Here is a 12,148-nt window from a genome sequence, read left to right as displayed (position 1 = left end):
GTCCCTTTGATCTTTCACCAAGCCTGCTCATGAAATCCCTGATCTTGGATGATTCCACCAATTGCACATTTCATGGCTGCAACTCACCACAACACATGACAAGGCATGCAACTCATATTCCAAATACAGGGTCACAGAGTTCTTAATTTGCCCTCAGAAATGCCTCGTAATTCTATGTCTCATGAGTCAGTTCCCTTTCCCATGCTTCATAAGTATTATTTCAAACCTTTTCATGCTTTATGAATTTCATCTTTCCCCTCACTTTCAATAGATGGCTTTGACTCCTGTTTGACAAATGAAAGAGATATTGCTGAAGAAAGAGCCAACATTCCCACAATGAAACATGCAAGCATTCCTATGCCTCTCTCCTATAGTGAAGGAGGAGCTATCTTTAATTCCAAAATTGACCTTTTCCTCTAAAGTGTGTTTGCGTCCTAGTCCCTCCTGCTTCTCAGGAATTTTAATGATTCTAAATTATATTTATTGTAAACCAATCCGTCTCTAATGACTCTACTTCCTTAGCATTTAAGCATGTTCAAATTATTACTATTCTGAAAAATTCTCTTCTAATCCCATTTTCTTTCCATCTACTGTATCTCTTAACAGACTTGGAAGTTATCCCCATTTATCCACTCTTTCATCCCAAACACTTCTCAGTCCTCTCCACTCTTTTCTGCACCCACCATTTAGTGGACACTGTTGTTGGAGCCCAGCAATAATATTTTTTAATCCCCCTTTTTGCTCAGTCTTCATTTCTCTTGCAGCCTCAGCAGAATTTGATTACCTTTTTCTTATTCCTATCCTCTCCCCACACTCCTTCAACTGTTTTCCAGCTTCTGTGGTCACCCTCAGCCTTTTGTAGGGTACTTCACCACCACATGCTAGATTGTTTCAGTCCCAGCATTCTCCTGCCTCCCCTCCACTCTGTGCACTCTGTTTGCCAGTCACATCCATTCCCTTCACTTAAATCTCTAGTCATTTCACTCTACTGAGTCACCAAGGATGTCTTCTCTACAATGGCCATATAAGTGGGGACTGAGGGGCACGTGGAGCAAGAAATATTCACAGGTACAGAGCTTTAAGGATTAGATATGAAAAATGGAGGGAAGGAGAGTGCTTCTTCTGGCTGCTTACCGATAGCTGGGGCTCCTGATCAGTCTCTCTTGTCAGTTTGCCTGGTGTTTTCAGCTGGCCTTTGTTTAGCTTTGCGGAGGAGAATGCCGCAACTAAAATATCCCACATGTTGCAACTAAAAAGGACCTGCATGCTACAACTAAAGATTCCACATGCCACAACTAAGACCCGGCACAGCCTAGATAGATAGATATTTAAAAAGAAGAAGAAAAAGAAACCAACCAGTCTCCTCTTGAATGGTGAGTGTGCACGCCATACCGTAATGGGCTGCTGAGAAAATGGGGGTGAGCCTGTCAGTGCAGACAACTGATATGGACTTGTCTGTACAGAGATGAAGAAACAGGTAGCCAAAGGGGAAAATGAGGTTAAAATGATTTTGAAAAATGGGAGACACCAAAACATGTTTGAATTCAAAGGGGAAGGACTCAGTGGAGAAGGGTAAAAGTGCAGTAAAGACTAGACAACCAAAAAAGCAAGGAGATGGGATTCAGAGCAACATGGAAGGACTGGCTTAACAGGAAGCAGGACCCATCCTATGTTGTAACAGGAAGATAGAAGAAGATGGGAGCATATGTAGACATACACTTACAGATTCAGTTGTAAGAAGATTCTCTAAGACTCCTAGGTATCCCACTCTAAACCCACAGGTAGTACGACAGTTATAAATGCTTCAACCCACTGTCTTCCACACAAAGTAAGCTCCCTACCACTCCAGAGCTGCCGCTCTTGCCAAGGTCACAGCGATCTCCATGCTGCCATACTTAGGGGGTACTTTAAGGGCTTCATTATTCTGGACTTCTCAACAGCATTCAACATTGCTTCATTATCTAAACACTCTTTTCTCTTGACTTTCCTGATCCACACACCCTCGGTTTTTTCCTTCCTTCTCTGGCTATTTCTTCATCTCCTTTGTTGGCTTGTGCAAGTATTTGTTTTCATAAGTTCTATATAAATTCAAGGCTCCTCACTACTTTCAGTTTGTAGATTGTCATGGTAATGGCCCCCAATGATTCATACCTCCCACTGTCCATGCCCTATGTGTGGATTCTGGGCTTGGCCATGTGACTTGGCCTTTGTCAATGGGATATCAGCAAACATGACACAAGCAGAAGCGTGATGAGCTTGTGAATGGGGGCCTGCTCTCTTGGAACCTTGAAACAACCATGCTATGAAGCAGCTCAGGATGAAAGACCACATTGGACCCAAATGCTGAATGCAGCCATGTGAGAGAGTCCCAGTGAGCCCAGCAGAATCACCCAGCCAATCCACAGACACATAAGAATGAATCGTTTTTATTGTTGTTGTTTTTTAATATTTATTTATTTATTTATTTTTGGCTGTGTCAGGTCTTAGTTGTGACACATGGGATCTTTCACTGCAGCACGCAGGCTCTTTGTTATAGCACATGGGCTTCTCTCTAGTTGTGGTGCGTGGGCTCTGTAGTTGTGGAGCGCGGGCTCCAGAGCACGTGGGCTCTGTAGTTTGTGGCACGTGGGGTCTCTAGTTGTGGCGCATGGGCTCAGTAGTTGGGGTGCGCGGGCTTAATTGCTGCATGGCATGTGGGATCTTAGTTCCCCGACCAGGGATCGAACCCATCTCCCCTGCATTGGAAGGCGGATTCTTAACCACTGGACCACCAGTGACGTCTCTAAGTCATTGTTTTAAGCCACAAAATCTTGAGGTGATTTGTCATGCAGCAATAGATAACTGTCATCCTCAGCTACAGCAGAGACATGGCTAGCTTTAGTGGCTTTGTGCAAATCAGAAAAAAAAGTGAGTCATAACAATATGCCTCTACTGGGCAGACATACTTTTGTTCAAATGAAAGGTGCCCCTTCTTCCAGGATGCAGCCCTGTGCCAGGGGCACAGCATGGATTTGAGCCCACAGTCAGCTCTGTCACTGGGTGCCTCATGCACTACATAAGCTGCACACTGTGTGTGAACCTCCTGGGAGATTTCTTCACGATTCTCCCTTTTTTTAAAAAAATTAATTTATTTTATTTATTTATTTTTGGCTGCATTGGGTCTTCGTTGCTGTGCGCAGGCTTTCTCTAGTTGCAGCGAGCGGGGGCTACTCTTCGTTGCAGTGCACAGGCTTCTCATTGTGGTGGCTTCATCTTGTTGTAGAGCACAGGCTCTAGGCGCGTGGGCTTCAGTAGTTGTGGCATGTGGGCTCAGTAGTTGTGGCTCGCGGGCTCTAGAGCACAGGCTCAGTAATTATGGCGCACGGGCTTAGTTGCTCCGCAGCATGTGGGATCTTCCCGCACCAGGGCTCGAACCTGTGTCCCCTGCATTGGCAGGCGGATTCTTAACCACTGCGCTACTAGGCAAGTCCCACAATTCTCTCTTTACTTAGCATAGACCAGAAACTTGACTTCAGGACAGATTTAATTATTCCAGTTAGGGATAGAGAGACAGTACATAGAGTAGTGCTCCCAGCCTGCAGGATTCAGTAGAATACTGACTTTTATTAAGGAAAATAGACCAAATGTTGCTAATACGGTCACTGCATTTTTCAGGCAAGTCAGTTAGGCAAGCTCCTCCTTGAAAAAGGATGAACAGTTCTCAGAAAAAAAGGAGCCATCATTCCTCTGAACCACCCATGAACATTCCAGAGAAGAGGTAGATAGAGAGTTAGATTCTAGAAGAGGTAGCAGTGAGGAGCTAGGCTCTTATGCAGGTGGCGGTGCCCAGCAGAGATGGCACAATGAGCCCCAGGCCTCCCTGGTCCTAGGAGAATGCTCTGGACCAGAGGTCTGCGAGAAAAGGCTGGGCAACGCCATCACTCTTCACAGACCAACAGGCCTGCGTCAGGTTGGCCCTGGGCCTCCTGTTCCAGCTGCAAAGTGGATGCCTCCCTCTGGATTGTAGCGCACAGGGCCACAGCGCAACTGGGGCTCCTCTTCCTCATACCAGCGCTGTTCACTGAAGTCGGGAAAGAAGGCTGCGATCTCTCTACTGGCTGAAACCACAGAGTCTGTAAGGGGAGGTAAAAAAGAGAAGGGGTTCTCATAGGGAGTTTAGGATGGAGGCAAGAGGCAATCATAATCAGGTTCAGAAACCAGAGCCTATACTTCTCCTGCCCCTAAGTCCTGGGGCCGCATCTGCTGAGGTGGCCACAAAGGGCCAGAAACACAACTGGGAAGAAAGCTCACTGAGGGACCTGGCTCTCAACCCCACCATATGCCTGCCCACCAACCTCAAACCAGCTTCGCTTATTAAATACAGTGGACACAGGAGGCAGACTCACCTGAGCCATGGGTTGTATTACGGGTGTCAGTGAGGCCGAAACTCCCACGAATTGTATCTGGGGCCACGTGGCGTGCTCGAAACACTCTGGTGGGTCCCATCACTGTCCTCCAGAGCTGGATGGCATCCTTGTGGGCGAGGATGTAGGCTCGGATTGGCCCACTGTGAATAAATGGAGCACACGTCAGGAATCTGGCTATCGGGTCCAGGAGGGCATACCATGAGTAGAGCACAAATAAAGGCACACTGGACATCCTGAGAGTCTCCTTGCCTTTCTAGTTGAGTGCCAATACTGCTTCAAATAAAAGGTGATGGAAGGCCACTGCGGATGATCAAGAAAGGCCACAGGGATCAGAAGAGTTGCTAGGCAGCATTCAACAATACTCTTCTACAGCCCCTGGAGCAGTTAACTACCATGGGACAAGTGGCCACAAGGTCAGTGTTGGCCCAAGCCCATGTTTCTTCAGACACTTGACACTGGTTACAAGTTTAAAGAGTGGCAAATAAAATTAACAAATCTATTTAGGGGGCAGGGCAAATAAGTCTCAGTGGATGAAGATGTTATAACCAAAATGAGAAATACCTGGCCATGAACTCCACCAGCCGCTGATAGAAAAAACGCCCTGCAAAGAGAGTACCTTCATCAAGACACTGGTGCCCAGAGAACTTTTTATACTTCTGACTCCCTATTTGGAATGATAAAAACTGTTTTAGAGAAAAGAACAAGGACCTTGGCGTCTGACATACCTGGGTCTGAATCCAGGCTCTCCAACTTGCAACCTGTGTAGTTTCGGGTAAATCATTAACTTCCCTAATTTAGTTTTCTAATTTGTGTGCTGGGGACATAACAATACCTACTTCATGGGGTTGCTGGGGAATTAAAAGAAATCATGAGCCTTTGGACAATGTCTGACAGAGTAAATTGGTAACTAGTGATAGTATCAGGACATAAAACTAAGTTACTTGTTGGGACCATGACGTAGAACCCTCCTAGAAAACATTTAAAAAATACTGATAATCATGAAAAGTTTGTGTATAAACCAAGATTTTAGAAGACTGGCTGCAATTTTACGGTTCGTAGGTCAGAGAGAGCCTGACATTGTGTGGCCAGGTAAAATCTCTCTTGTGATAGAGAAGCCTCCCACTCAAGAGGACTGTTGGTCCTACCTTCATGCTCTTGGTAAAACTTCTGGCAATCTTCCTTTCTCCACAGAAGTTCTCTCATTCGTACAATAAGGAACTTGTTGCTCAGAATCTGCTGATGAACAGCCTGGATAAACACCACCCCAAAGATAAAAGTCAGTCAAAGGGACCATTTGAGTGAATGGGAGACCCAGGCAGACCAAAAGAACCCTGAGGACCCTTCAGAGCCTAGGACTTGAGGGTCTGTCCCATTGGTGGGTCAAAAGAAAAGAGACGCCCTGTTGCTGTCTTGAAGATGGAGTGAGCCATGTGATGAGGAACGTGAGTGGACTCTAAAAATGGTAGGCCCCACCTGAAGGCCGGCAAGGACATGGGGGTCTACCTCAGTCCTATAACCACAGAAACCAAATTCTGCCAACCTGAATGAGTATCAAAGTGGATTCTTCCCCAGACCCTTTAGATAAGGGCCCAGTCAGCCGATACCTGGAATTTGGCTTTGTGAAACTCTAAGGAGAGAACCCAGCCCTCAGCCAAACCTACTGGACCTCTAAATTCTAGAACTGTGAGATAATGAGTGTTGTTTTAAGCTGCTAAGTTTGTGGTAATTTGTTACACATTAGTAGAGAACTAATATACGTACATTGTCTTGAGGTTTGGTTTTTATTATTGTATTGGATCCTTTTTTATATTTTATATCTGTCCCAATTCTCCAGTAGATTTTTAATGTATATTTATTTTTGGCTGTGTTGGGTCTTCGTTTCTGTGTGAGGGCTTTCTCTAGTTGTGGCAAGCGGGGGCCACTCACTAATCGCGGCCTCTCTTGTTGCGGAGCACAGGCTCCAGACACGCAGGCTCAGTAGTTGTGGCTCACGGGCCCAGTTGCTCCGCGGCATGTGGGATCTTCCCGGACCAGGGCTCGAACCCGTGTCCCCTGCATTGGCAGGCAGATTCTCAACCACTGCGCCACCAGGGAAGCCCTCCAGTAGATTTTTAATCTCCTTATGGTCAGAGTCATGGCTTCTAACTTTGCCTCCACACCATCTAGCACAGGACTGTGTTGTCAGTCTTCGCAAATGGCCCTATGGCACCTGAAACAAAAGCAATGCCTCCGACATACAGTAGAGTCTTAGGACTTGTTCTTACCTCCAGAATCAGTGGGTGAGCAACTGCATCAGGCTTAATCAGAGCCAGAGTAAGCTGGAGAGCCTGAGGGCTCCGTAATATCGAGGTCATCTCCCTCCTGCCATCAGAGAGTCAGATAAGAGACCCGTCAGTGCTGCACTCCCCACCCTTCCTATTCTGGAGCCGAGCAGTTTTGCAAGTCAACCAGGGCTCTCACTCTTACACTGATAAAGCACCCGACAGTTACTTAGTATTTAATTTGCCCATTTGGGTTCATGGAGCTGAGGGAAGGGAGTGGTAGAGGGGCCATTCAAGTTGCCCAGTGGAGCACATAATCTGGTTAGTGCAACTGTAAACCTGCGAAAGAGTGACCCATTCAGAAGTTCAAGTTTAAACACGACCTGTCTCTGGCGATACTCCTGTCCCTTCCTTTCTTTTGTGTTTTACTGAGGATTTACAATTTACACTCCTAAAGAGCAGCCACAAGGGTACAATAACTGTTCCCACAGTGCCCTCCCATCAATTATAGAATTTGAAGATTGGATGGACAAGAATTGGGATCTTGCCAGGATACACCCCAAAAAGTCTGTTGGATACATACCATTTCTTACCTAATCTTACAGATAAGTCAGGATCTATCACGCCCAAATCAAACCCTTTAATACACTCAGCTGTCCTCAATGGCAGGGTTTGCAGACATGCAACTCCAAGGTCAAAGACAAGTTGTAATCATTTTGTATCTGAAGCAGCTAAAACTGCCTGGCACAAAGGTGCTTAATCAATTTTATTGACTAAATGAACCTATACAGTCTTATTCTATTCATCTTCAGAGAAAAGAACAAGACACTATTTCTAGTGTCTAATCATGATGGTGTAAGAGCTTAATAAGTAATTGTGAAGATGATATAAAGAACATAAAAGTATTTTATAAACTGGACTAAGAAAACTTGAGATCTCTTCCAACTTTGAAATTCTATTTACATGTAAGAAATTGATCATCTCTGCAGGACTAAGGTGTCAAAGATTATCTGGTGGAACCCCTAAATTTGCCAACAAATACAGAGAAGGCTTCCATGAACACACAGGGACAGAGTCTGGACAACTGTCTCTTTATTCTTAGCCCAAAAGTAGCCTGACAATCACATTAAAAGCAGTGCTAGGGGGCTTCCCTGGTGGCGCAGTGGTTGAGAGTCCGCCTGCCGATGCAGGGGACACGGGTTCGTGCCCCGGTCCGGGAAGATCCCACATTCCGCGGAGCGGCTAGGCCCGTGAGCCATGGCCGCTGAGCCTGCGCGTCCGGAGCCTGTGCTCCGCAATGGGAGGGGCCACAACAGTGAGAGGCCCGTGTACCGCAAAGAAAAAAAAAAAAAGCAGTGCTAGGGTCTGGCCCAAACGGAGAAACTGTGCCAAGGTCTCTCCTATTCATGTCCCTTCTACAGCATTCAGCTTGATGCTCTACTCAATCCACAAAGCTAAGCACAGTCTAACCAGTACAAGATCAGCCAACCCAGTTTCCCTAACATCCCAGATGGTGAGTAACCCAAAAGCGAGCAGAACCTTTGCCATATATCTAGGGAGCGACACCCTTGGCACCTCCCCTTCCTCACCCTCCATATCCATGATATCACTGAGTTCTGGCAATTTTACCTAGCCAGTGTATCTCAAATCCGTACAATTCTCTCCTTCTTAACTGCCACCACCACAGTCCAAGACATCATCAACCCCCTCTGGACTTCTGCAACAGCCTCTTCAGTGGTCTCCCAGTTTCTACTCTTGCTACCCTCTACAATCTGTTCTCCACATAGCAGCCACAGTGAACTAAAAATGCAAATCTAGTCATATCATTTCCCTCCTTAACCCTTCAAAGTGTACCCTGCTTTTATGATAAAACCCCAAAGCCTTATCATGTCCTACTAGGCTTTGCATGATCTTATCCCTGCATACCTCTCTAGCCTCATCTGGAACTCCACACTCCTTAACTTGCTTTTGCTCCAGCCTCACGGGCCTTACAGCTCCAAGACATTCTGGCCTGACAGCCTTTGCCTGAGAAGTTTTCACAGTCCAGAAAGTGCTTCCTCTGGTTACCTCCCACTCACCCACTAGATCTTAGTTCACTTCCCCTGTTATACATTCTCATGGCTCCTTTCACGTTTTCTTCAGTTAGCTCTTCCCAACCAGAAGGTCAGCTCTATGAAAGCAGGGATCTGTTTCGCTCACCATCGTATCCTCTGTACTTATGCAGAGTGCCTAGCACATAGATGGTTCTCAAAAGTATTTGCTGAATGAATCAATGAATGAATCTGATTCAGCTATTCCAAGACCAGAATGCTAGGGGCTATCCAGCGGAGGACATGGTTCCTTTCTTAATGCCAGCTAAGTTATGCCTGTCTTGGACCTTGGTTTACAACAAATGTTAACAGGTCGAGAAACTTGCTCAACATAAAAGTCACTCGATTAGAGAATTATAAATTTTAGAAATTGCCTGGGCGTTTGCCCCCACAACAGAGGCGCCTATTCTGCTTCCTGGAAGGCGCCAGTCATGCCTCTCATCCTCCCAAGCGTGTCGGAGACCTGCAACCCGTCAACTCGGCTTTCTGCTTCCAACACCTGAAGCCCCGCCCCCCAGACTCACAGCCTCAGCTCTAGATACCGCCCTCTTCCCCACCCTGCTCTTCCATTTCTCTGGGCCTGCAGCTGCGCGACCCAGGCCCCTTGTACCGAGACCTAAGGCCACGCTAGATTCTGAGCTATTCGGAGCCCCAGTGTGCTGGAGTTCGGGTCCGAGTCACCTGATCCTCCCGCCGCGCAGGCCGGCCACCAGGCACTGCGATAGCTAGCCTTCGGTACAAGCGGGGTCCTTCAGGCATTCGGCCGGGCAGCCTGCCTCAGGGTCCTTGCCCGGTGAGGCGGAGTGCCCCCCAATCCAGGAGGCCCTGCAGCAGGAAGGCCCGCCTTCTGGTGGCCCTTGCGTCTCTCCCGCACTTGGTCCGAGCCTGGCTCGGGCGCCCCCAGGCGGAAGGGAGGGCCAGGCCTGTGGCCCTGCTCCGGGAGGTGGCTCAGAGAGGACAGGATGGGCGTTTCGAGGTGGCAGCCCGGTAGAGAACATGCGCGCCAGCGGGGCCGCCGGAGTGGGCCTGGCCCCACTCGATCTCTCTTTTATTCTTTGTCTGGGGTAGTGCCTGGCACATGGTTGGTGCCCAGTATTTGTCGGAGGGACGCGGGAGACAAAAAACTTGTGTGCGCTGAATCGCAAGTTCAGAGGCAGCCATTGAATCCTCTTGCACTGTTGGTGGGAATGTAAATTGATACATCCACTATGGAGAGCAGCATGGAGGTTCCTTAAAAAACTCAAAATAGAACCACCATACGACCCAGCAATCCCACTACTGGGCATATACCCTGAGAAAACCATAATTCAAAAAGAGTCATGTACCAAAATGTTCATTGCAGCTCTGTTTACAATAGCCAGGACGTGGAAGCAACCTAAGTGTCCATCAACAGATGAACGGATAAAGAAGATGTGGCACATATATACAATGGAATATTACTCAACCATAAAAAGAAACAAAATTGAGTTATTTGTAGTGAGGTGGATGGATCTAGAGTCTGTCATACAGAATGAAGTTAAGTCAGAAAGAGAAAAACAAATACTGTATGCTAACACATATATATAGAATCCCCCCCCCAAAAAATGGTCATGAAGAACCTAGGGGCAAGACGAGAATAAAGACGCAGACCTACTAGAAAATGGATTTGAGGATACGGGGAGGGGGAATGGTAAGCTGGGACAAAGTGAGAGAGTGGCATGGACATATATACACTACTAAACGTAAAATAGATAGCTAGTGGGAAGCAGCCACATAGCACAGGGAGATCAGCTCGGTGCTTTGTGACCACCTAGAGGGGTGGGATAGGGAGGATGGGAGGGAAGATGGGAGGGAGGGAGACGCAAGAGGGAAGAGGTATGGGGACATATGTATATGTATAACCGATTCACTTTGTTATAAAGCAGAAACTAACACACCATTGTAAAGCAAGTATACTCCAATAAAGATGTTTAAAAAAGTCTTTGAGCACAGAGGGATATGTGGATGCGAAGGAGCATAGCTAATATGGGGGTGGTGAGGGAGGATTCTTGGTTGGAAAGCAGGTGTACATAGAGCATGAGGGAAACTAGTCATAAGGCCCTTGAACATGTCGCTAAGGAATTTGGGGTAGGGTGTGGGGTGGGGTTACCATGGAGTCCACTGAAGCAGTCCAGGGTGAGAGGATGAGAACTGAGGGTATTCGTGGTGTGTTGTATAATGTATGGAGAGGGTGATGACAGTGGGTATGGAGAAGGGACAGTGTGGCAGGTTGAATAAGGGTGGTACTTTTTTTTTCTTGGAGAGAATCACTGAATTTGAGAAGAGTGAAAACAAACTATAAATGTCATCAATTAAAAAACATTTTTTTAAACTGATTTTGTGCCTGCATGTACATGTGTTGCACTCCTGGAATGTTGGAAGGAGGGTCTGTGGTTCTGGCAGCTTGTTTCCACAAGGTGTCTTTGGGAGAGTCCATTTCTTACCTGTCTGGCTGGTGAAGAAGGCACATGTCCATTGCTGCATTTAGAGGATGAGAGTAAACTTACCAAGTCCCACTAACCCAACATTTAGTTTTAGCCTTTTTTCCCAAATGCACAGGGTCTAACTTTGTTTCCCACGTTGATCTTCATTTACATGCCTTTGGGCTATAGAGATTTTGCTGATTTTTAGGCCATGGCCATTAATTCACCTTTGTGTCTCTCTGTCTTACACACACTGTAGAAGGTTTTAGTTCCATATTTTATAGTTGCTTTGACCATCCTCAAGAGTAAGCCTATGTTATGAAAGTACGGGCAGATGTGATTTTAGGGGGAGACTCAATAAATAACACCCTTTTTCTAAACCGGGGCTCGTAACTAACGGAAATAGAGGAACGGCAGGCAGGTGGAGACTAAATGTCAACTTTATACTGATGGAGCTGTTGAAGAATATAACTTAGTGTGAGAACCTAATGCACCTGCCTTCTAACCGTGTGCTACCCAAGTTCAATACCTAGTCTCTTATAAGCCTCACTTAAAACAACAGCAACAACAAAATCTAAATAGTTGACAGGACCTATAGAATTATCACAGCATTCCCTCACATTCACAAAATTACTCCCCAGCCCCTAGCAGATATAGCAGGGAAAATTTTGTCCCTAGAAACCTGTCAAAAGATACTCAGTTATATCTGTGGGAAGGTGAATAAGCTGGAAAATTCTTGATTCAGTTTTGCTGGGACTGAAGTAATTCTATACCAGTTATGACTCTGAACTTGTAAGTCTGAACTCAGTTGGGAGAATCACCCATTAAGAGGTTAATTATGACTTACGTTCATTCTATTCCAGAGGGACATCTACCTGTGTCTAGTCTTGTCTCTAGATAGTGGTATTTAAGACAATGCTGCCTTCGTGCAGTGTTAATTTACAGTAGTA

General features: G+C 46.3%; 1 protein-coding gene across 5 annotated transcripts; it reads right to left on the bottom strand.

The window, feature by feature from the left end:
* Nucleotides 1-2,405: 2,405 nt before the first annotated feature.
* NME6 (NME/NM23 nucleoside diphosphate kinase 6) lies at nucleotides 2,406-9,545 on the bottom strand. 5 transcript variants are annotated; one of them, XM_030866993.2, is made up of 6 exons: nucleotides 9,439-9,545; nucleotides 6,671-6,767; nucleotides 5,552-5,654; nucleotides 4,968-5,007; nucleotides 4,386-4,546; nucleotides 2,406-4,112 (listed from the first exon to the last, which is right to left on the bottom strand). In XM_030866993.2, the coding sequence occupies exons 2-6, from the start codon at nucleotides 6,758-6,760 to the stop codon at nucleotides 3,946-3,948; spliced, it is 561 nt and encodes a 186-aa protein (XP_030722853.1). In that variant the 5' UTR covers nucleotides 6,761-6,767; nucleotides 9,439-9,545; the 3' UTR covers nucleotides 2,406-3,945. The 5 variants fall into 5 exon arrangements, with proteins under 5 accessions (XP_030722853.1, XP_060164390.1, XP_030722854.1 ...); XM_060308407.1 differs by having other exon boundaries at nucleotides 9,374-9,440; XM_030866994.2 differs by lacking the exon at nucleotides 9,439-9,545 and adding an exon at nucleotides 7,261-7,786.
* Nucleotides 9,546-12,148: the final 2,603 nt, after the last annotated feature.

The sequence above is a fragment of the Globicephala melas genome, chromosome 11 (genome assembly GCF_963455315.2).
Source record: "Globicephala melas chromosome 11, mGloMel1.2, whole genome shotgun sequence".
Taxonomy (NCBI): Eukaryota; Metazoa; Chordata; class Mammalia; order Artiodactyla; family Delphinidae; genus Globicephala; species Globicephala melas.
The sequence above is the reverse complement of the archived record's forward strand: the minus strand, read 5'-3'. Positions and strand labels throughout refer to the sequence as shown.

Excerpts from the sequence above, each read along its gene's own strand:
- NME6 (XM_030866993.2), bottom strand. The coding sequence starts at position 6,760 with ATGACCTCGATATTACGGAGCCCTCAGGCTCTCCAGCTTACTCTGGCT. Across the intron at positions 5,655-6,670 it reads CTCACCCACTGATTCTGGAG|GCTGTTCATCAGCAGATTCT; the intron begins GTAAGAACAAGT and ends GTGTTTATCCAG. Across the intron at positions 4,113-4,385 it reads TAATACAACCCATGGCTCAG|ACTCTGTGGTTTCAGCCAGT; the intron begins GTGAGTCTGCCT and ends CTCCCCTTACAG.